The sequence below is a fragment of the Galdieria sulphuraria genome, assembly GCF_000341285.1.
Source record: "Galdieria sulphuraria unplaced genomic scaffold scaf_1, whole genome shotgun sequence".
Classification (NCBI taxonomy): domain Eukaryota; phylum Rhodophyta; class Bangiophyceae; order Galdieriales; family Galdieriaceae; genus Galdieria; species Galdieria sulphuraria.
Window position 1 is genome coordinate 52,604 of NW_005178474.1, and position 19,276 is coordinate 71,879.

The 19,276-nt window shown below is 37.0% G+C and overlaps 12 protein-coding genes across 12 annotated transcripts; 6 read left to right on the plus strand and 6 right to left on the minus strand.

Moving 5' to 3' along the window:
* Positions 1 to 4: 4 nt before the first annotated feature.
* Gasu_02700 (HD phosphohydrolase superfamily) lies at positions 5 to 1,717 on the minus strand. Its single transcript, XM_005708958.1, has 5 exons — positions 1,488 to 1,717; positions 1,014 to 1,435; positions 843 to 959; positions 381 to 794; positions 5 to 336 (listed from the first exon to the last, which is right to left on the minus strand). Exons 1-5 carry the CDS (start codon positions 1,711 to 1,713, stop codon positions 61 to 63), a joined length of 1,455 nt encoding a protein of 484 aa, XP_005709015.1. The 5' UTR covers positions 1,714 to 1,717; the 3' UTR covers positions 5 to 60.
* A 10-nt stretch (positions 1,718 to 1,727) lies between these two features.
* Gasu_02710 (cytochrome c-type biogenesis protein) lies at positions 1,728 to 2,428 on the plus strand. The gene is made up of 2 exons (XM_005708959.1): positions 1,728 to 2,097; positions 2,151 to 2,428. The coding sequence occupies exons 1-2, from the start codon at positions 1,741 to 1,743 to the stop codon at positions 2,364 to 2,366; spliced, it is 573 nt and encodes a 190-aa protein (XP_005709016.1). The 5' UTR covers positions 1,728 to 1,740; the 3' UTR covers positions 2,367 to 2,428.
* A 9-nt stretch (positions 2,429 to 2,437) lies between these two features.
* Positions 2,438 to 5,688, plus strand: Gasu_02720 (protein transporter). Its single transcript, XM_005708960.1, has 2 exons — positions 2,438 to 3,835; positions 3,891 to 5,688. Exons 1-2 carry the CDS (start codon positions 2,450 to 2,452, stop codon positions 5,580 to 5,582), a joined length of 3,078 nt encoding a protein of 1,025 aa, XP_005709017.1. The 5' UTR covers positions 2,438 to 2,449; the 3' UTR covers positions 5,583 to 5,688.
* A 9-nt stretch (positions 5,689 to 5,697) lies between these two features.
* On the plus strand, positions 5,698 to 7,558 carry Gasu_02730 (protein phosphatase 2 (formerly 2A), regulatory subunit A). The gene is made up of 2 exons (XM_005708961.1): positions 5,698 to 6,268; positions 6,320 to 7,558. Exons 1-2 carry the CDS (start codon positions 5,708 to 5,710, stop codon positions 7,526 to 7,528), a joined length of 1,770 nt encoding a protein of 589 aa, XP_005709018.1. The 5' UTR covers positions 5,698 to 5,707; the 3' UTR covers positions 7,529 to 7,558.
* A 9-nt stretch (positions 7,559 to 7,567) lies between these two features.
* On the plus strand, positions 7,568 to 7,978 carry Gasu_02740 (shikimate kinase family protein). Its single transcript, XM_005708962.1, has 2 exons — positions 7,568 to 7,798; positions 7,848 to 7,978. Exons 1-2 carry the CDS (start codon positions 7,696 to 7,698, stop codon positions 7,943 to 7,945), a joined length of 201 nt encoding a protein of 66 aa, XP_005709019.1. The 5' UTR covers positions 7,568 to 7,695; the 3' UTR covers positions 7,946 to 7,978.
* Positions 7,979 to 7,982: 4 nt separating this feature from the next.
* Gasu_02750 (transmembrane BAX inhibitor motif containing 4) lies at positions 7,983 to 9,437 on the minus strand. The gene is made up of 4 exons (XM_005708963.1): positions 9,326 to 9,437; positions 9,202 to 9,274; positions 8,926 to 9,140; positions 7,983 to 8,867 (listed from the first exon to the last, which is right to left on the minus strand). The coding sequence occupies exons 1-4, from the start codon at positions 9,395 to 9,397 to the stop codon at positions 8,433 to 8,435; spliced, it is 795 nt and encodes a 264-aa protein (XP_005709020.1). The 5' UTR covers positions 9,398 to 9,437; the 3' UTR covers positions 7,983 to 8,432.
* A 5-nt stretch (positions 9,438 to 9,442) lies between these two features.
* Gasu_02760 (FtsJ-like methyltransferase family protein) lies at positions 9,443 to 11,767 on the minus strand. The gene has a single exon (XM_005708964.1). The coding sequence runs from the start codon at positions 11,732 to 11,734 to the stop codon at positions 9,527 to 9,529; it is 2,208 nt and encodes a 735-aa protein (XP_005709021.1). The 5' UTR covers positions 11,735 to 11,767; the 3' UTR covers positions 9,443 to 9,526.
* A 5-nt stretch (positions 11,768 to 11,772) lies between these two features.
* Positions 11,773 to 12,467, minus strand: Gasu_02770 (uncharacterized protein). The gene is made up of 2 exons (XM_005708965.1): positions 12,133 to 12,467; positions 11,773 to 12,069 (listed from the first exon to the last, which is right to left on the minus strand). The coding sequence occupies exons 1-2, from the start codon at positions 12,460 to 12,462 to the stop codon at positions 11,818 to 11,820; spliced, it is 582 nt and encodes a 193-aa protein (XP_005709022.1). The 5' UTR covers positions 12,463 to 12,467; the 3' UTR covers positions 11,773 to 11,817.
* A 5-nt stretch (positions 12,468 to 12,472) lies between these two features.
* On the minus strand, positions 12,473 to 13,657 carry Gasu_02780 (uncharacterized protein). Its single transcript, XM_005708966.1, has 2 exons — positions 13,419 to 13,657; positions 12,473 to 13,370 (listed from the first exon to the last, which is right to left on the minus strand). The coding sequence occupies exons 1-2, from the start codon at positions 13,600 to 13,602 to the stop codon at positions 12,502 to 12,504; spliced, it is 1,053 nt and encodes a 350-aa protein (XP_005709023.1). The 5' UTR covers positions 13,603 to 13,657; the 3' UTR covers positions 12,473 to 12,501.
* A 10-nt stretch (positions 13,658 to 13,667) lies between these two features.
* Positions 13,668 to 15,741, plus strand: Gasu_02790 (uncharacterized protein). Its single transcript, XM_005708967.1, has 5 exons — positions 13,668 to 13,874; positions 13,930 to 14,115; positions 14,166 to 14,935; positions 15,058 to 15,350; positions 15,404 to 15,741. Exons 1-5 carry the CDS (start codon positions 13,674 to 13,676, stop codon positions 15,505 to 15,507), a joined length of 1,554 nt encoding a protein of 517 aa, XP_005709024.1. The 5' UTR covers positions 13,668 to 13,673; the 3' UTR covers positions 15,508 to 15,741.
* Positions 15,742 to 15,752: 11 nt separating this feature from the next.
* On the minus strand, positions 15,753 to 17,377 carry Gasu_02800 (uncharacterized protein). Its single transcript, XM_005708968.1, has 2 exons — positions 16,014 to 17,377; positions 15,753 to 15,969 (listed from the first exon to the last, which is right to left on the minus strand). Exons 1-2 carry the CDS (start codon positions 17,368 to 17,370, stop codon positions 15,875 to 15,877), a joined length of 1,452 nt encoding a protein of 483 aa, XP_005709025.1. The 5' UTR covers positions 17,371 to 17,377; the 3' UTR covers positions 15,753 to 15,874.
* Positions 17,378 to 17,477: 100 nt separating this feature from the next.
* Positions 17,478 to 19,273, plus strand: Gasu_02810 (ubiquilin). The gene is made up of 3 exons (XM_005708969.1): positions 17,478 to 17,550; positions 17,611 to 18,282; positions 18,335 to 19,273. The coding sequence occupies exons 2-3, from the start codon at positions 17,629 to 17,631 to the stop codon at positions 19,250 to 19,252; spliced, it is 1,572 nt and encodes a 523-aa protein (XP_005709026.1). The 5' UTR covers positions 17,478 to 17,550; positions 17,611 to 17,628; the 3' UTR covers positions 19,253 to 19,273.
* The last annotated feature ends 3 nt before the right edge of the window (positions 19,274 to 19,276 follow it).

Genomic DNA, 19,276 nt, shown 5'->3' on the forward strand with positions numbered 1-19,276 from the left:
CAAAGTACATGATTGTTGGTTTATTTCCTTGTGAAGGATTCGATATACAAAAGTTATTGTCTAAAATGAAGAGCGTTTTCTCTTGTTTCGATTGGAATGATATTCTGAAGATGATTGCTCATCCAATTGTTTTTTAATATCAGAGCTATCCAAATAACATTGAACCGCCATTTGAAAGGCTTTCTTAGCAGCTTGTATGATAAGAGGATCCCGACTTTTGGAATATAGTCGTACTGTGTGTTCTTCAAAAACGTCGGGAATTAAATAGGAAACGTGTTCCCGGGGAATGTGAACAGGGTTTCGATCTTCCCAGTTACGAAAGAAAAGTACATTATCCTAGTCATCATGAGCTCAATGATAAAGTGTATTATTATACTTACAACTGGATTCTTCTCTTTCATAGCATAGTTCGCTCTCATATTTTGAACAATAATATCTTCAGGACGAAGATCGACTTGAGGAGTATTTTGATGACTAGTTACTTCTTCTTCTGTAATATCAGGAATATGCGAAGGCACCAACAATTCACACACAAACTTGTACAATTCCCTTTTACGAAGAGAATGTAAGATTTCTCTCGATTTCCCTAATGAAGGTTCTCTGCTGTGTTCAATAGAATACAGAATGGAGTCTGTCATTCTAACGAAATGTGTATTATCAAATATGGAATTGCTTATATCAAAATAAGCGTCGGCATGTAAAAGAATGTCCATCAACATGTAATCAATGGCTTTCGATGTACGATGGTTATAAACAATCTTATGAAGTTTGAAACGCAAGTTGAACATATCGTACTAAATAACGTAACAGATTATGTGATTGAGAATAATAATAGCATATACCATATTAAAAATTTCCTTTTGATGATAACAAATCCAATTGTCTACTACTCTACAATATTGCATCAACCGAGAATGATCAAAACCAAATTTGAGTCCTGTTGCTCTAGTATCGCGTACCTACGAAGACTTTCATGAATAAAATATTCAATGCATAGACGCAATATTACTTACGAGATAATCAAATTTGTCTACGTCTACACTATTGTACTTATTCGAAACAATTTGATACAGAAATGGAGGAACTAGAGAAGATTGACCCAAAGTAGAAGAACCTTGAATCAATTCTCCAATAATCCTCAAATCCTGCCTATCTATGTCTATAGAATTACTTTCTATCAAGTTCTCCAAGAGCTGAATACTGCGGTATTCATGCCTTAACTGAGGATATTCGTCAAGAGTCAAGGAACCAAACTTTTTTCTTAAGAAAATGTCGTCAAAGGAATGACTAAAAGGACCATGTCCCAAATCGTGACAGAGACCTGCTATTCTAACTAACTTACAATAGTTCTGAAACTCTTCATCGTTTTCGAATATTTCCGATTTTTGTTTATAATACAACTGCTCCAGTTGAGCTCCAGCTAGATAACAAACTCCTTTAAAGTATATATTCATAACATTCATAACATAAAGAGAGAACTTTAATACCTAAAGAGTGTTCAAAACGACAGTGAGTTGCCCCAGGAAATACATAATAACAACTTCCTAGTTGTTTCAAATCTCGTAGTCTTTGAAAGTGTGGAGTATCTATTACATCGACACAATATTCTTCCAACTCAAAGTGTCCATGAACCGGATCATTGATTACTTTATTACGTCTGAGACAAGTAGTTTGTGACTGAATAGGTAACCATTCCGAATTTTCTTGAGACATCCTTTTACACGCAATTTTGATAAAAGAATGTGGCAATGGCTTTCCAAGTTACCCAAAAGGAAGCTTTGGCATAAAACAGGTTTATGTATAGCCACTCTTACTGGACTCGAAAGTTTATGCCATGCGAGACTTTACTGTGAAGACAGTTCTAAAAGTATACAAGAAATAGAAAATGACTTTCGAGTAAAGAAAGCTATTTTGGAGTCTCGAGCAAAGGCCTTGTACCAACAAATCAGATGTTTAGAGTGTGGAAATGGTCAAACCATTGAGTATTCCGGGGCTCCTAGTGCGAACGAAATACGACAACTTGTCTGGGATTTGCTAGTGGAAGGTCACTCAGAAGAAGACATCAAGGGTGCTATAGAAGTGCAATATGGTCACCAGGTAACTTAGTAAAACACAGCAAAATAACAACATCAATATTAAAACTTGGTAAGGTTTGGATGACTCCACCACTGGATACTAGTCGTCTGTTTGAATTCAGTATTCCTTTCTTTGGAATTGCTGTTTGTTTGGGTTTATTATATTTTCGTTATTTCGCTCCTAAAAGTCCTCGAGTCTATGCTAGGCAATTAGCTAAAGTAGACATAGAAACTCCATATATTTATGAACGGCGTTTGATGGACTTGATAACGCCTCCTGGACGTAAGTAGTAAATATGAAACAATCGGTTTCCAAAATAGTATTCATTCGACGTCCGTTTTGAGAAATCTCCACTCGACACATAAGCGTTGGGATGGACCGTGACTCACTTGAACGCATACTTCAAGGCACTTTTAGTTCCGAGTCAAATGTTCGAAAATATTCCGAAAAATTTATAGAAGAACACAAGAATTCGATTGGTTTTCTTTCTTGTTTAGTACAAGTTCTTCAAGAGGAAGCGATAACTCTTGAAGTTAAGTTGGCAGCTGCAGTGCAAGTAAAAAATTTGGTCAAGTCTTCCTGGAAACGAGACAATTTGTTTATTCCTTTGCAAGACCAACAATATGCACTGGAAAACTGGGTAGTTTTAACTTGCCAATCACCGTCAAAGCTACAAGCTCCTTTAGCTGAGGCTTTTCAACGTTTGGTACGTGAAGAGTTTCCACAACGTTGGCCAAACTTGGTTCAATCTTTGGTGTTTGAAATTGGCAATAGCAATAATGTGAATCATTTGCGTGGTGCTTTGTTACTTTGTCGCATCTTACTCAAATCATACGAATGTTATTCCACTGGAGAGAATCAAGTTCAACAGGAAATTTATTTGAACAGCATCGTTTCTGCTCTATTTCCAACCATTGAACAAGTTATCCAAAAACTTTTGGAGAATCCAAGCAGAGAAGACTTTCAGGAACTTTTGAAGCTGGTGTCCAAAATCTTTTGGTCGGCAACCAGCGTAACCATTCCTGAGTACTTGAGAAGTATTCCAGTTTTTTCAAAATGGCAGCATTTCTTTCTCCATTTATTTGGATTGTCTCTGCCAAATGTCAATGTTGATGATCCTCAGTTGGTGCATTGGAAGACCAAGAAGTGGATAGGTCATATATTTTTACGATTCATTCAAAGATATGGTGACTCATCAGAAGTGAAAGATGAGGCAATGGTCGTATTTGCGAATCAATTTTCGGAATCTTTTTCGTTACCCATTATAGAAACTACGATTCATTTACTGGAATGGCCATCAAAAGGCAAATGTTTAGTAGAACGTGTAGCTAACTTGTGCATTTCAATACTGGAGAGTGCCACCACTCAATCAAAGTTATGGAAACCAATGAAGCCTCACATGAAGGAGATTCTGCAGTCCATTATTTATCCTTATTTGTGTTTCACTGATAAGGATCTGGACCTGTGGAGACAAGATCCTCAAGAATATATACGCGACTCTTTTGACTTTGTTCAGGAATATTTTTCAGCCCGTTCTGCATCTTGTTCCTTTCTCAGTACGGTTGCATGTGATAAGAGTTTCAAAGTTTTGGAGCCCTTATGGAAACTTTGTATGGAAATATTGCAACAATATTCAACTCTCCCAAACGAACATAAAACCAAAGAATTATTAGCCAGGAAAAAGTATGGAGTTATTATGGCAATTGGTAATATGAGGAGGAAGCTTTGTGGTTCTTCTCAATGGAGACAACAACTGAAGGTGCAATGTTTTGTGCAATTTGTTTATTATATTGTTTACTAACAAGAAGGAATAGGAAGTATTGAACAAATATATTATTTACGAGTTTCAAAGTCCCTTTATGTTTCTTCGAGCAGCAACATGTTGGCTATTGGGTGAACTTGCCAGTGAGGATGAATTTCCGTTTGATTCGCTTTCGTTAGACTGGTTAAAGAGTTATATAAATTGTTTGACTGATCAGGATATTGTCGTTCGAGTTCGTTCCATCGTTGGTTTGCAACGTTTGGTGGAACAAGACGCTATTGCTAACTTCCTGAGACCTTATGTAGGCCACATTTTACAAACAATATTTCAACTATTTGGACAAGTTGATCAATCCGAATTATTAGATACACTGGAGTGTCTCATAGAGAAGTATTCACAGGATTTGGCTCCGTATGCTACCGAAATTTGTGAGAAGTTGAGAGATGCCTTTCTGTTTTACATAGGAAGAATGGAAGGGGAAGAACAACGCTCTGAAGAAGAAGAGGAAATTTCTTTGAGTATTATAGGCTGTTTGAATGGAATCGACAGTATGCTGGAAACTGTGGAAGATGAACCAGACAAGTTGGAAATCATTTCTCATATACTTTTTCCAATCTTTCAAGGAATGTTTCACGAAGGAAGAGAAGAATATTTGGATGAGACTTTTATGATTATAGAAAGTATATTTATGTATTCCAAAACTGTCTCTGCTTACTTTTGGTCTTTTTATCCTTTGTTGTTTACCTGTGTGGAGTCGCATTCGGGGTTATCAAGTTTTTTGGATTCTATAGCATCATTACTAGAATGTTTTGTAAGATATGGAACCAAAGAATTCTTGACTGGTATGAGTAGTGATGGAATTCCTTACCAAAATAGAATGAAGAGCTTTGTGCAGTTTTTGCTTGACAAAACAGATAATATTGATCATGAAGCAGGCCTCGAATTGTTAGGAACTTTGTTGAGAAGTTGCAAAGATAGGATTACAGAACATTTGATATTCTATTTGGATATCTTCATTCATTCCTTAAGAAAGTCTACTTCTCAAGAGCAAGCTATGATGAACAATATGGGAGCTTTGGAAAACACGGTTTTATCGAGTTTCTTTTATAACGACTCCAGAACTGTATTTGAGTTGTTAGAGAAAGGTCGAATTTTAGAACAAGCAATACAAAGATGGATCGAATCCAGCAGAGACTTGGATACAAAAAGAGAGACGAAGATATTCGTTCTCGGAGCCAGTGAATTGATGGCAAAGGTTGCTTCACAACGTTTTGCAGAATATTCTTCACTATTTATTTTAGTTGGTACTCGGCTTGTCCAAATTCTGAATGATTCGCTGCTCAAAGCAGAACAGTCTGCAATTTCTAGAAGTAAGTTGAAGGGGTTACAGTTTCCAAAAGCGTATGTTGAGGAAGAGTCCGAAGAAATACTTGAAAGTGATGAAGAAGTGGAAAACAAAACATTTTCTGTTATTGAATCTTCTCTAGGAGGTTCTTTGGATAATGCATCGATCCAAGATATCATTTCCAGTTCGTTTGATTCGGAAGAGTGGGAGGTTAGTTCGGAAGATAGTGACACCCTAGAAAGTGTAGACGAGTTCGAATACTTTACAGAAGTATTTCAGTGGCTAAATACTGTTCAACCGCAAGTATGGTTGTCTTGTGCAAATAGCTCAACGGTGGATATGCAAAGTTTATTGCAAAAATTGGAACAGCAAAGAAAAGTGAAAGTGTCTAATCCATAAATATTTTTTAGTCTGTTAGATTTCTTGAAACGATGAGTCATTTTCATAGTAGCACACTTCAACTGGAAGGCAATGACTCCTTATATCCCATAGCGGTCTTAATAGATGAGTTGAAGAATGAAGATATGCAACTTCGTTTAAACTCCATTAAAAGACTTGGAACTATTGCTACTGCGTTAGGCCCTGAAAGGACGAGGAGTGAACTTCTCCCTTTTCTAAACGAGAACATAGATGACGAAGATGAGGTTCTTTTAGCACTTGCAGAACAATTAGGCAACTTTATAGACTCAGTTGGAGGACCTAAATACGCTTTCTGCTTACTTGATTTGCTGGAGACTTTGGCAGCCGTTGAAGAAACTGTTGTGAGGGAAAAGGCAGTAGAGTCTCTGAATAAGATTGTCGATGTTATGGCTGAAGCCGGTCAAACAGATGATGTTCTGAAATATTTTGTTCCGTTAGTTAAGAGATTAGCAAAGGGAGATTGGTTTACCTCTCGTATATCAGCTACAGGACTATTTCACTCTGCTTATAGGCACATTCCAAGAAACAATCAAACTCTCAAAGACGAATTGAGAAACTTGTTCAAGGAGTTGGCACAAGATGAAACGCCAATGGTTCGAAGGGCTCTTGCATCCAAGTTGTCAAAGTTTGCTAGTGTTGTGGAAGTGAAATACGTGGAGGACGAGGTAAGACTGTTGATAAGATTTTGCTTTGAACTATTCTGAAAAACTTTCAAGTTGATTCCAATATTTGTACGTCTTGCAGGAGATGAACAAGATTCCGTGCGTCTGTTGGCGGTGGAAAACTGTGCTGTACTTGCAAAGCTTAGTCCTGTGAAAAGTGAAGTTCGAGAAGAATATTTGATACCGATTGCTCGAGAGCTTGCAGCGGATAAGTCTTGGAGGGTTCGTTTTATGTTTGCAGATAAAATATGTGAACTTGCAGAGGGTTTGGGATTCGATGCAACTGTGAAAGAATTGGCTCCTTCGTTTTATAAGTTGATGGAAGATTGTGAAGCAGAAGTCCGTACAGCTGCAGCATTTAAGATTGCCTCTTTTTTTGAAACCATTTCTCGTCTGGATGAGAATATGACAGACAGCTCTTCAGTTGTTTCTGAAGTTTTTGAAAAATTATATTCGTACTCGAGAGATCTTTCATTGGATGACTCACCTTTTGTTCGTTCCGCATTGGCATCGAATATAATGTCTGTCGCACCGATAGTTGGTCCCGAAATTACTCGGGATACCCTATTACGAATGTTTTTGAAACTTCTTCAAGATGACTTTTCCGAAGTCCGATTGAATATCATCGGGTCGCTTGAAAAAGTATCTCAAGTCATTGGTATTGAAAAATTGGCCAGTGATCTTCTTCCTTCTATTGTGGAATTATCAGAAGATCGGAATTGGCGTATTCGCTATGCTGCCATTGAGTTAACTCCCACCTTGGCTCGTCAACTTGGCAAGTCATATTTTGAAAGTGATAAGAAATTGGGAATGTTATGTGTTCAATGGCTAAGTGATACAGTTTATTCAGTTAGAGAATTGGCTATTAAGAACTTGACATCTTTGACGGAGCTTTTTGGTGAGGAATGGGCCATCGAACATGTTTTACCTGCTATTGTTGCTCTTTATAAGAACTCAAAGAATTATCTGTATAGAATGACAGCTTTGCATGCAATGTCATCTTTGTCGAGTAAGGTACCTCAAGAAGTTGTTGAACAATTATTTTTGCCTTTGTTGGTGGAACAAGCATGTCGAGATTCAGTAGCCAATATTCGTTTTGTCGCAGCGAAAACATTACAAGATGTGGCTCAGTATATCAAAAAGGAAACACGAAGTAACCTTATTATACCTTGCCTTGAGAAATTAAATAATAATATGGATGAAGATAGTGATGTTCGATATTATGCCAATCAGGCCTTGATAGCTTTACAGTCATTGGTTTGAAGAACGGTGTAACGAAGACTTGAGACTGAGATTAACTTTTCAGACTAGTGCAGTATCCATTATGAATGAATAATTGGAAGACATGAAATGTTTATTTGTTTGTCCACATGTTTTCTATATACTGCTTTCGAAAATCTTTCTAATATAAAAATGTTTCTCATATTCCTATGGGAGTCGTGGTGATATTTATAGGTGGTGTTAGTGGAGTGGGAAAAACTACAGTTGCCAAGGAATGTAGTTGTAAACTTGGCAATTCTTGTTTTCTAGACGGTAAGAATACTTTGTCAAGTATTATGGTTGTTCGTAAAGTTGTGTTAAGCCGATGACTTTCACAGCATTGAAAATAAGCAAAAGATGAAACAAGGCATACCTTTAAGTGATTCAGGTAACACTGAGAAACTTTCAAAGATTCTTTAGTCTAAAGAAGTACTTACAGATAGGAAGCCTTGGTTGGAAGAATTGATTAAAGTAATCGGGAAACAAGCCATCGAATATGAAAGACAAGAGCCAACGAAAGAGTATTTTATATTCTGTGCTTGCAGTGTACTAAAGTTATCCTATCGACAATATCTAAGAAACTCCTTACAAGGATGGGTGGATAGATGTATTTTCTTTTTGTTATCTGCAAGAACACAAGTTTTGTTGCAAAGACTGCATACAAGACTAGGCCACTTTATGCCTTCGACCTTGTTGTCAAGTCAATTGGAAGCTTTGGAACTTTTAACAGAAGAAGAAAAAGCTTTGGGAGATAAACACTATGATACTTCAGACCAACCATTGCTGCAACTAGTCTCTTGTATCGTCAAGCAGCTTGAATCAGAACTCTAGAGTCTTCAAATACTATCTTTACTATGGAAGGCAACAGAATACATCACAATAGTAAAAAAAAGATGGCTATCTTGTTCTAGTTGTCTCTTTGTAAATAGGATAGTATCTGTAACAAGTACATGAATAAATTGATAACGTCTAAATACAGACTGATTGCTGCTAATATATACTCATCTGGTGACAACCGATTGATCAATAGAGACGTATCAAATAGAATATAACCACAGAACAGTAAACTTCCCATGACAGATATGAGAAATGAGAAACCTGGAGAAAAATTTCCGGTCCAACCCAATAACATGTTTATCATTGCTGCTCCAAACAAACAGAGTAATCCTGCCCATAAGAAGCCTCCAAGAAAAGAGAAATCCTTCTTGCTATAAAAACAATAAGCAGTGAGACTGGTAAATACCAAAGCTGTGAGTAAGAAAGCTTCAAATACGATAACACCTAGACCAGCAGAACGAAACAAGGCACAAATTGTTGCCACCATGAAAGACTCTCCAAAAGTCTATAAAATATGTGTTGTTCAATAACGTTGGTCTTGTAAAACTATTTTCTGTACTTACAAAAATCCCTAACAAGTACATATTTTTGGGATGCTGGTTCTTATAAAAGACAAGTGCGAATAAGGCACCCATTGTTGCAAGTAGTCCAATCCATAAGAGCCAAGGATTCCTCAGGACCACCATTGAAATACTTTGGTTCAACATAAATAGAGAGGAAAGAAAAACAGTGAAACCCAGTTGGAGTGAAAGAATCCCATAAACCTTGCGAATAAAGCCTATAAAAGAAAACAAATATTCAGAGTCGCAATTTTTAGCCTTGCTTGTCAACTAACATACCTAGGCGTACCATATGCATGGAAGTGGCAACACTCGTGCCATATTCAAAGTCCTGACCATAATCTGTTATACCCTAAAACCCGTGTAAAAGACTATCCCTAAATGACTCAAAGTTTTTTACCACCTGCCCAGTTTCATAGTTGGGTTTCTTATCCATATTCTCCGAAGGTACAGGAATAACTGTTTCATAATTCATCTTAAGTCTCCTCTAAAAATTCCAATCCGAATCCGAAAGCATTTAAATTGGAAAAAGAAATGCGTCATAAGAAGCGATTGTTGCTCTCTCTCTCAACTCACAGCTTAAAAGACAAAGATAACTTCATTTTTATTTCTTCTTTTTCACTTTCCTATTATCTTTTTTCATTCTTCTATCGACATACTTTATTTTGGCTCCTTTGGGAACTTTTCTATTCTTACTCACAATCATTTTACCACCTCCCGGACGCAAAACTGCATATGCTACTTGTCTCTTATTCTTCTTGTTTTTACGGACTCTTTTAAGTATATTCTGAATAGACTTATCTTTTTCTTCTTTCGAAAGTTCCGTTTGCGACTGAACTCTTTCAATTTCTGCATCTAAACGACGCAACTTGCGAGACTCTTTTCTCTTCTTTCTCCACAAAGCTTCTTGCTCTTTCTTATTAAGATATTGAGCATATCTTCCTTCCAACGCTGCCTTTATCTCTTCAACTCTTTCTTCGGATGTTACTAAAGATGCTCGTCTATATTTCTTCTCTTCCTCCAAAAACCATTTTGGAGCATATTCGTCATCAAATACATGACGATTCCAAGCATCGTCCATCAACTCCTGTCGAGATTTCTTCCTAATCATATTAGAAGCTAAAGCCAAAGCTCTTGCCTTGTCATCCATACTTAGTTCGTCTTCTTCCTCGTCACTCGATTCGGATGAGGAACTGGTTTCATCGTCTTCATGAACATCTTGTTTACTTTGCTTGTAAGAATTTTCCCTTTTATCCAGAGCATTCGATTGACCTTCTTCACCTGTCAGCTCGTCCGTAAATAATGGATGTGAATACCATCGATTCGTGATATGTTCGGTATTTGAAGTATTTGCGTCTTTGACTACATTCACTGATTCTAGTGTTGAAGAATCCTTCCGTTTTTCTAAACGCTGTTGATGCCATTGATCGACTTCTTCATTCAAATAAGAGAGATAATCCTCTCCAGAATAGGAAACGTATTTTTCTTTCTTATTATCTTTTTGAATCTCTTCTGTTTCATCATTATCCCTAACTTTCAAGTCTTCTTCTGCCAGATTCTCCAAAGAATGAGTCAAATTGGGCAAAGAGAACAAATTACTTTCAGTCATAGAGTCAGCAAGATTAGAAGAATAGAGTTCACCAGTTTCCAACATTCGCTTTTGACGTTTGCTTAACTTCAACAAAGCCTTCTTCTGCTTACGAAGAGAATCCTTTTCTTGCTTGCTTATTTGCTTTTTTTCTATATCGAAATCTGAAGACACTGTAGAATCTTCATCCCTAGGAAGATTTTCTTCTTCGTTGGACTCTTCCGGAGACTTTTTATTCTTGTCCAATTCCTTCAACACGGCTTTTCTCCAATGCAACAATCTTCGTTGGTCCTTGGGTCCTAATACCTGTAAATCTTTGCAATTCTCTAATACGTCTGCACTAGTAATAGCTAATGACTTTATATACTGAGCTTGCCCCTCTTCACCAAATTCTAAAACATGAGTGTTGTTCAGAATATGAATGGGCTGGGAACTTTTGATGAAATCCAAAACAGAACATTTACGAAAGAGATTTGTACCATTTTCTTCATCATATCCAAGTCTGTTTCGTTTTTTTTGATGAGGAAATATGAGTCGGTTGCTTTTCTTGGTCTTTGATTGTTCATCTTGTTCCTTAAAGACGGTTCGAGGATCCAACAGTTTTTGATCAATTTTTTTCATATCTTTGAACTTGGTACAAATGACATAAATTTCAGCCGACTCTGCTCTGGAAGCTTGTGGCTTTGTAGAAAACACTTTACCAAATAGTTGATTCATTACATACAAAAGTGAAGTGTATTCACTGGAACGAAACACTTTTGCAACGAAAGAGCCATTAGGACTAAGTAGCGAAACGGATAATCGGAGAGCAGCCAACGTCAACTCTGATTGTGTATAAGCGTCCTGTAACCACGCTGTTCCCATACTTGGCGAGCCATCACATAATATCACATCCGGTCTAGTGCCCTCGAGTGCTTTTCTTATAGCACCAATACAGCTTTCTTTAGTAATATCATGTGTCAGACAAGTAGTTCCTGGTATAGGACGAATGGGAACGATATCAACTCCGACACAAACGCAAGCAATGGGAGTTTCTTTACGAGCAACCTGAAGCCAACCTCCTGGAGCTGCACACAAATCCACTACAGCTCGAGCTGAACCCAACAAGTCATATTTTCTATTCAGTTGTATAAGTTTAAATGCGGCTCTTGAACGATAGCCTTGTTCTTTTGCTAAATGATAATATTTATCTAATCGACGTTTTCCAACTTTACTTTTCGTCATCCGAAATCAAAACTATCATCGACGTTGTATGCAATTCACAAAAATCAAAACTATCATCGACGTTGTATGCAATTCACAAAAATTTATAGTTTCAGTTCACTCACAAGTTGACCTTCTGGTGTAGCCCCAACACGAAAACCCAAAACAGTCCCAAATAACCGTACTCTTTGATCTATTCCAAACGAACTTGATGTTTGCCACTGTGGACAAGCATTGGTCTTACGAATATCCACATTGCCGTATAAACGAGTGTCGTGAAATTGGCCTAAAGCTATTAAACGGTCTATTTGGAATCCATGAGAAGTGTGTCCTTCTGTGTTTGCCAGTGCTTTCCACTAGAAGAAAAAGAAGAAGAATTAATTTATACAATCAATCTTGAACACCTAGGAACGACTTACCATAAGCGCACCCTTGGTTCTTTTCTCGCCACCACCCAAGTCAACTAGTTGGGTAGATAACGAAATTTTACCCTTTGGTTGATATTCGAGTCTTGAAAGATGGGAAAGCTTCAACAACTTATAGCCTATAGAAACTTTACTTGGTAACTGGCAATCAAAAAACTTGGTAAAGAAGTCAGTATTCCAAGTTCTTCTTAAATAGAAACATAATGCGTGACTTTCGACATCTACAAAGTTTGCTAAACTCAGTTGATCATATAATATTCCTTCCAAAGGCAAACGTTGACGAGCAGTCTTATGTTGTTTGGAAGAAGAGTTGGTCATTGCCATGTCAATCAATCCAACAAAATCAATAGAAACCAAGTGCAATTAGGAAATATTGCTTTCTGTTGAAGACTCTGAAACGGTTTGAGGAATTTCACTCTCAACTGTATTCTTCGACAAAATAGCCATTCCTGAACGCTTCACAGCTAATACTCCTTGACCTCTATCTAAACTGGTCCTCAATAGACAAGCTTTACAAATGTTCTGACTGGAAATACTTCCACAACGAATACATTGTTGACCAACTCTCGTTTTGGAGTCTTCCAACGAAATACAGGATAATGAATATAAGATATCAGATATTGAATGAGGACGAATCCTTTCCAAACTCTTTAGATATTCCCTCGCATGACCTCGATAAGCAAAAGGTGCATAAATACATTCCGTTGCAAAATACTTTAGTTTCTTAAAGTAAGCATACATTACTATTTCCTTTTCATATACTCTTTTCAAAGGCTTTACTCGACGAATCTTCTTCGAATCGCTATCGATACTCATGCGATAATTAGCGTTCTCTTCCATAACACTTCTCGAAAATCTTGCATGGTCTCCTCTCAAAAGGTTGAGCAATATTGTTTCCGCTATATCATCCGCATTATGTCCAGTTGCAAGAACATTAGCTTGAATCTTTTCGGTTCCTTTATCGAGAGCTTGTCTACGAAAAACACCACAAAAAGTGCAATTGCTCTTTCTTCCAATTTGGGAAACAACTTGATCCATAGTCCAATTATACAGTTCACTATAGGATAGAGTATACAAAGGGAGATTGTAATCATCTCTATTTTGTTCAACCGTTCTCAGAGAGTCGTCTCTATAGCCTTGTATTCCTTCATCTATGGAAAGCAACCACAAGTCCCAATTGTAATAATACCTTTCATTCAGGAGCTTCAGGACATAAGCCAAAACAGTCGAATCTTATATTCCTTTAGTATATCAAAAGGTCCTTATTCTTCTCTATTTACCTTTACCACCAGAAGCACCTATGGCTATCCGTTCGCCAGGTTGCAACAAACACTCTTCAACAATAGTACGATGAACTGTATCTTCAAAATATTCAAAAAAGCAACAACGACACAAGTATTTATCTTCTCTACCAACTAAAATATTTGCAAAAGACTTTCCACAATGACTACAAAGGCGTTTCATATAAAACCAAGACGGCCACTAAAAAGAATTGGATTGTAGTTTTAGGAATTCATTGTTAAGATAGACTTGGAATGCCAGCACCTTTTATTATACATACGAGTAATGGACATAAGATATATCATGTGAACAATAACACTTCACAAGAGAAGCCAGACTGGTTCAAAAATGCTTCTGAGAAAAAGCGTAAAAGAGAACAAGTCCGACGAGGAGGAGTTGAAATTTTACAAGACTTTGAGTTTCCTACTTTTTGTTCTAAAGTAAAGCAATCTTTAGTAAGTGAAAAATATTTTTTCTAGAAATGGGTCGAATTTTGTTGAACTTTTATAGGATGGTAACTATATTGTTGCCATTGGTGGTTATCCTCCCCAAGTGAAGGTTTATGATGTTCATCAAGTCTCTCTAAAGTTCGAACGCCATCTGGATTATGATATGATAGACTTTCAAATTCTTGAGGAAGATTGGAAAAAGCTAGTTTTTCTTTGTACAGACAGAAGATTAGAGTTTCATTCCCAAGTAAGTGTTTAGTTATTGCCGTGTACTTGGATGAATCGAAATCCTCTCAGTATGGCTCTTATTATCGTGCTCGTATACCTAGAAATGGAAGAGATTTGATGATTGACCGACATACGGCGGATTTACATATAGTAACGAGTGGCCCAGAAGTATATCGATTCAATTTAGACCGTGGACAGTTTATGTCTCCGTGGGAGACTTCACTAAGTGAAGGTATTCAAGTATGTGGATTGAATCCAGTTTATTCTATGATGGCATACGGAGGAGAAGATGGTTGTTTGGAAATTTGGGATCCTCGTTGTCGAGAGAGAGCAGCGAAGTTGGATATCGCAACTTTTATTTCAGTTTCAGACGAATATGCAAACATTGGAATAAGTAGTCTTCGTTTTGATGAGATGGATGGGATATCTATGGCTATAGGTATGGCCTCAGGACATTGTCTCTTATTTGATATTCGTTCTTCCCAACCACTTGTTGTGAAGAATCAAGGATATGGATTGCCGGTGGAAGGAATCAAATTTCATTCCCAAACTCGCAATATTCTTTCACATGACAAGAAAAGTATAAAAATATGGCAACGTGGAAATGGTCACAATTTTGCTACAATGGAATTGAATACGGATATTCATCACACATGTCTGATTGGAGATAGTGGATTACTGTTTGCAGCTACAGAAGATAGACCCATACATAGTTATTATATTCCTTCATTAGGAACTGCACCAAAGTGGTGTTCTTTCTTGGATAATCTTACGGAAGAATTGGAAGAAAAACAACAAAATGTGGTTTATGAAAATTATCAATTTGTGACACGCAACGAGTTGGAGTCCATTGGTTTACAACAATTGATAGGAAGTGATCTTTTAAGGCCATATATGCACGGATTCTTTAATGATTCTGAAGACTCTATCGCAAGGCCAAATGATGATAGCTGATCCTCAGGAATATGAAGAATATCGAAAACAAAAATTGCCAAGAAAAACTTGATGAAACATATAGTTCCAGTAGAATTGCCAAAAGACCTAAATATCCAAAAGTCAACAAGGAGACGTGGAAGCAACAACCTAATTCTTCTATTCTACAAGATTCCCGATTTCAAGCTATGTTTGAGAATCCTGATTTTGAAATTCAACAAGATAATGAAAGATATCGACAGATACATTCATCAAAATCCCACAAAACGACTAGGAAACCGAATCCTTTGCATTCTCCGAAAAATAACGATATTATTCATGGTAAGTATTTTATTATTCTTTCCAAAACTTATAAAGAACTGGATATGTTATAGATGCCAATGAGGATCATTTGGTTACCAAAAAGGAACAGCAATATACGAAAGAAGAACAAAGGTTACCATTATTGGCTCGATTAAGTAAAGGCCTTATTTCATAACATATCATTTGGAGATGATAGTGTCGAATATTTATAATGATGTATCCAAAAATGAATGTTGGAGAGCCAAGGAGATGTTGACAAGAGAGAATTTTCATACCATTGGAAGAGACGAAAAGCTATACTCTTTTCTGTATCGTCTTCTTGGGACTGAGTACTTAAAAAGTAAGTCGTTTTGTTTGAACAACTCTTTGGAAGAATAAAACGAGGCCACATAAAAACTATCGTCCATGCAAGAATTGTCCTTTGAGATACACTCAATTGCTCTATTTGCAATAAACTAACGAGTCGTTCAATAAGAATCCATAAATGACGACTCGAAACTTCATTTTGCGACAAGGAGAAATGCAACAATAGTAACCAAGTTCTACCCACAACTGCCAAAAGGACTAGAGAGGATTGCCACAAGGGAAAGAAATCTACACTCAGTCTTAACCATTTCCATATATGTTCTCCAATGACCTTTTCATAACATTCTTTTGGGGGTTGTTCAAAAACATAAATACTTAATAAATAACCAACCATAAGTTGTATCCAATCATTCACTTCATTCACATTGGATGAAAATATCAACTTGTTTTGTTGATATTTCCTTTCCAATGCTAATAGTAACCAATCTAGTCTATGAGGAGAGTGATATATGTTGAGAGGAGTTTGGGTATTATGATAACCTATTTTAGAAATGAATGAAAATGGTAACCATCGGAGAATAAATAAAACAGTTTCCGATAGTAACTCATCATGCCTTAAAGAATGGTTTCGATTCATTTCTTGAATCCAGTCTCCATTACAAGTTTCTCTCATCCAAAGGAATAAACTTTCCATCTTATTTCTATACGAAGTGGTTGAATGAGGTGAAGAATACATGAAAAACAAGTCCAAATAAAGTGATAAGATTGCTTCTGAATAATGTTGCAGCTTGTAGATTTGTACAACACTCATCAAAATGCCTTGAAACCTTTCCCACATTGTACAACGACGAGCCGAACATTCCGAACAACCAAAGAATCTCAACAACATATATTGAATATAAAGTGGCGATAACCGATTCAAATAATTCGAGCTATTACTCGAAAATTGTTTTGTAATATCCATTTTCGATAACAACACTTCCAACATGACTATGAAACTTCCAACCATTCTCCAACCATGGCTATTCAAATATACGCAATCCAACAAATACGAACACACCGAGTCCACTAAATGTGAAATCGAGTTGCCTTGAAGTACATATTCAACACTTTCGACCAACACATTGATCAAATCCCATTCACAAATACTCCTTTGAATACTTTCATAAAGATGACTTTGAATATCTTGCATGTTCACTTCATTAGGCTTGGTACAAGGTTGAAAATTTTTCTTGCAAGTCTCAAATATAGTATTCAAGACATGAAGAATATCCTCATCCTTACAAGTCGCTACTGACAACTTGTTATAATGAAGGACTGCCTGGTAACTACAACTTGACCAAAAGTAAAACTGCTCTAAATGACATTGACCCCAGTTATAAACAGCATTGTATGTTCTAGAAAGAGAATAATCCTGCGAAACAACTGGTTTTGTTGTTTCGCTTGTACCACAACTGTGTCTTTTATCAAGGAGTGAGGAGGATAAACCCACAAGAGAACTATTACTGTCATTGTCAAGTTGTTTGGTGTCCAATGAAGAACATTGCTGACTATTTATGTCCATCAATACGTCTAAAACATGTGACAATATACTAGATAACAATGTTACCATTTGTAGCTGACTTTCATCCGAAATATTAGTCAACACAGAACCATACAACTGAAGGAAAGCTTCTGCTTCTTCAACAACTTGATACACCTCAAGTTGTGTCCCACTAGTAAAAGGCGCCATTTCATGAATACAAATAGATACTCGTAGTTTGTCAAGTTTTACTTTTAAAGTTTCTAGTTTCTCCAATATAGACTTTTTATGTATTGAGTGGTACAGTTCCATACTCATCCCATAATATTGGTTTGTGGCCATTCCGTTGCTTTGTTTGGTTCCTTCTGAGTGAACTGTCATAAACTAAAAGTAAGTGTTAGACTTTGTTTGTGTGTTTCAGAAACTAAGAGAAGCTTTGGTTTCGTGAAGTTTGGTGGGGTTCTTCTTATGAAAGTTAATATAAAGGCTTCGACTGGAGGGAAGTATACCATTTCTGTTGAAGACCTGAGCGAAACTGTGGGTTCCTTCAAAGGCCGTTTAGCAGAACTATGTGGAATTCCTGCAGAGAATCAGCGTCTTATTTTCAAGGGTCATATATTGAAGGATGTTCAGACTATGAACGACTTGAAAGAGAAGCATGGCCTTGAAGATGGTCAGACAATGCATTTAGTTCGAGGAGCAGGTGCAAGTGGAGGACCCAACAACACAACCTCTTCAAATAGTGGAGTTCAACCAAACACAGCTTCTCATAACCAGTCCTTGGGATCTTCTTCAGGGAATTGGAATACTTTTAGTACTTCACAAACAACATCGGGTAGCAATGCACAACCTTTTAATATGTTTGGAGGCAATTCTACTCCAAGTGGAACTAATTCTTCAGGACTTCCGAATATGGAATCCTTTGGAAATATGGCCAATGTACAACAGCAACTGATGCAAAATCCGGAACTTATGAGACAAGTTATGAACTCTCCTATGATGCAATCTCTTTTACAGAATCCAGAACTTATGCGCTCTATGATGATGAACAATCCTCAAATGAGACAACTTATGGAACAGAATCCAGAATTATCTCATGTCATGAATGATCCACAAGTACTGGTAAGTAACAATACAATTACTTGGCTCTTTTTACGAAACGAGTTATTTTTAGAGACAAGCTATGGAAATGGCAAGTAATCCTTCTCTTATGGCTGAAATGATGAGAAATACAGATAGAGCAATGGCCAATATTGAAATGATGCCTGGTGGATTTGATGCCTTGAGACGTATGTATTCCAATATTCAAGAGCCACTTTATCAGTCAGCCTCTGAGATGACTGGAAATAATGAAAGTACAGACAATACATCCGAAGCAACTGCACCAACATCTCAAAGTAACCATTTTACAGCTTTGAATAACGACAACAACAATAATCACAATAATGCTTCAACCAATTCTGGAGCAACTTTCAATCCTTTTGGAACGTCTTTTCCTGCTGTCGATCCGAATACGATGGCAACTCTTTTAGAGAATCCTGGTGTGCAACAAATGTTACAAAATATGTTTTCAGACCCTTCAACCGTAGAATCAGTTCTAATGAGCAATCCTCAGCTTCGACAAATGGTGGAATCTAATCCTCAGATGATGAATATGTTGAGAAATCCCGACTTTCTGAGGACTATGTCCAATCCTCAATTTCTGCGCACTATGTTTCAGTTACAACAAGCCTTTCAATCGTCTACCAATCCAAATACGGCAACATTTCCTTCATCCACCAATAGTAATAACATGAGTAGTACGACTTCTACAAATACTTTCCAATCCAACCCTACTGTTAGTTCTACACCAGACATGAGTTCGTTATTTTCCTTTTTGGGCTCGTCATCCTTTGCCAATAATGCATCGTTTGTTGATCCAGCAATTGCGAATATGAATGAAGAACAGTTGGAACAACACTTTCATAATCAGTTGGAACAGTTGAGAGAAATGGGCTTCTTAGATAAGCAAATGTGTTTGGAAGCACTCAAGTATACCAATGGCAATGTTGCTGCAGCAGTAGAAAGATTATTGAATCAGTTTGGTGGCTAAGATAAATGTTATGCTTTCAAAGCC

Coding starts and splice junctions, on each gene's coding strand:
- Gasu_02700 (XM_005708958.1), bottom strand. CDS start 1,713: ATGTCTCAAGAAAATTCGGAATGGTTACCTATTCAGTCACAAACTACT. Junction 795..842: donor AAAAGGAAATTTTTAATATG/GTATATGCTATT, acceptor TACGTTATTTAG/TACGATATGTTCAACTTGCG. Junction 337..380: donor TGAAAGAGAAGAATCCAGTT/GTAAGTATAATA, acceptor CATGATGACTAG/GATAATGTACTTTTCTTTCG.
- Gasu_02710 (XM_005708959.1), top strand. CDS start 1,741: ATGTGGCAATGGCTTTCCAAGTTACCCAAAAGGAAGCTTTGGCATAAA. Junction 2,098..2,150: donor AAGTGCAATATGGTCACCAG/GTAACTTAGTAA, acceptor AAACTTGGTAAG/GTTTGGATGACTCCACCACT.
- Gasu_02720 (XM_005708960.1), top strand. CDS start 2,450: ATGGACCGTGACTCACTTGAACGCATACTTCAAGGCACTTTTAGTTCC. Junction 3,836..3,890: donor AATGGAGACAACAACTGAAG/GTGCAATGTTTT, acceptor AAGAAGGAATAG/GAAGTATTGAACAAATATAT.
- Gasu_02730 (XM_005708961.1), top strand. CDS start 5,708: ATGCAACTTCGTTTAAACTCCATTAAAAGACTTGGAACTATTGCTACT. Junction 6,269..6,319: donor TGAAATACGTGGAGGACGAG/GTAAGACTGTTG, acceptor AAAACTTTCAAG/TTGATTCCAATATTTGTACG.
- Gasu_02740 (XM_005708962.1), top strand. CDS start 7,696: ATGGGAGTCGTGGTGATATTTATAGGTGGTGTTAGTGGAGTGGGAAAA. Junction 7,799..7,847: donor CAATTCTTGTTTTCTAGACG/GTAAGAATACTT, acceptor AGTTGTGTTAAG/CCGATGACTTTCACAGCATT.
- Gasu_02750 (XM_005708963.1), bottom strand. CDS start 9,397: ATGAATTATGAAACAGTTATTCCTGTACCTTCGGAGAATATGGATAAG. Junction 9,275..9,325: donor CCAACTATGAAACTGGGCAG/GTGGTAAAAAAC, acceptor CACGGGTTTTAG/GGTATAACAGATTATGGTCA. Junction 8,868..8,925: donor TGTACTTGTTAGGGATTTTT/GTAAGTACAGAA, acceptor CATATTTTATAG/ACTTTTGGAGAGTCTTTCAT.
- Gasu_02760 (XM_005708964.1), bottom strand. CDS start 11,734: ATGACGAAAAGTAAAGTTGGAAAACGTCGATTAGATAAATATTATCAT.
- Gasu_02770 (XM_005708965.1), bottom strand. CDS start 12,462: ATGGCAATGACCAACTCTTCTTCCAAACAACATAAGACTGCTCGTCAA. Junction 12,070..12,132: donor GAACCAAGGGTGCGCTTATG/GTAAGTCGTTCC, acceptor TTTTTCTTCTAG/TGGAAAGCACTGGCAAACAC.
- Gasu_02780 (XM_005708966.1), bottom strand. CDS start 13,602: ATGAAACGCCTTTGTAGTCATTGTGGAAAGTCTTTTGCAAATATTTTA. Junction 13,371..13,418: donor AGGTGCTTCTGGTGGTAAAG/GTAAATAGAGAA, acceptor AAGGAATATAAG/ATTCGACTGTTTTGGCTTAT.
- Gasu_02790 (XM_005708967.1), top strand. CDS start 13,674: ATGCCAGCACCTTTTATTATACATACGAGTAATGGACATAAGATATAT. Junction 13,875..13,929: donor CTAAAGTAAAGCAATCTTTA/GTAAGTGAAAAA, acceptor GAACTTTTATAG/GATGGTAACTATATTGTTGC. Junction 15,351..15,403: donor AAATAACGATATTATTCATG/GTAAGTATTTTA, acceptor GATATGTTATAG/ATGCCAATGAGGATCATTTG.
- Gasu_02800 (XM_005708968.1), bottom strand. CDS start 17,370: ATGGCGCCTTTTACTAGTGGGACACAACTTGAGGTGTATCAAGTTGTT. Junction 15,970..16,013: donor TATGGTTGGTTATTTATTAA/GTATTTATGTTT, acceptor TGTTATGAAAAG/GTCATTGGAGAACATATATG.
- Gasu_02810 (XM_005708969.1), top strand. CDS start 17,629: ATGAAAGTTAATATAAAGGCTTCGACTGGAGGGAAGTATACCATTTCT. Junction 18,283..18,334: donor TGAATGATCCACAAGTACTG/GTAAGTAACAAT, acceptor AGTTATTTTTAG/AGACAAGCTATGGAAATGGC.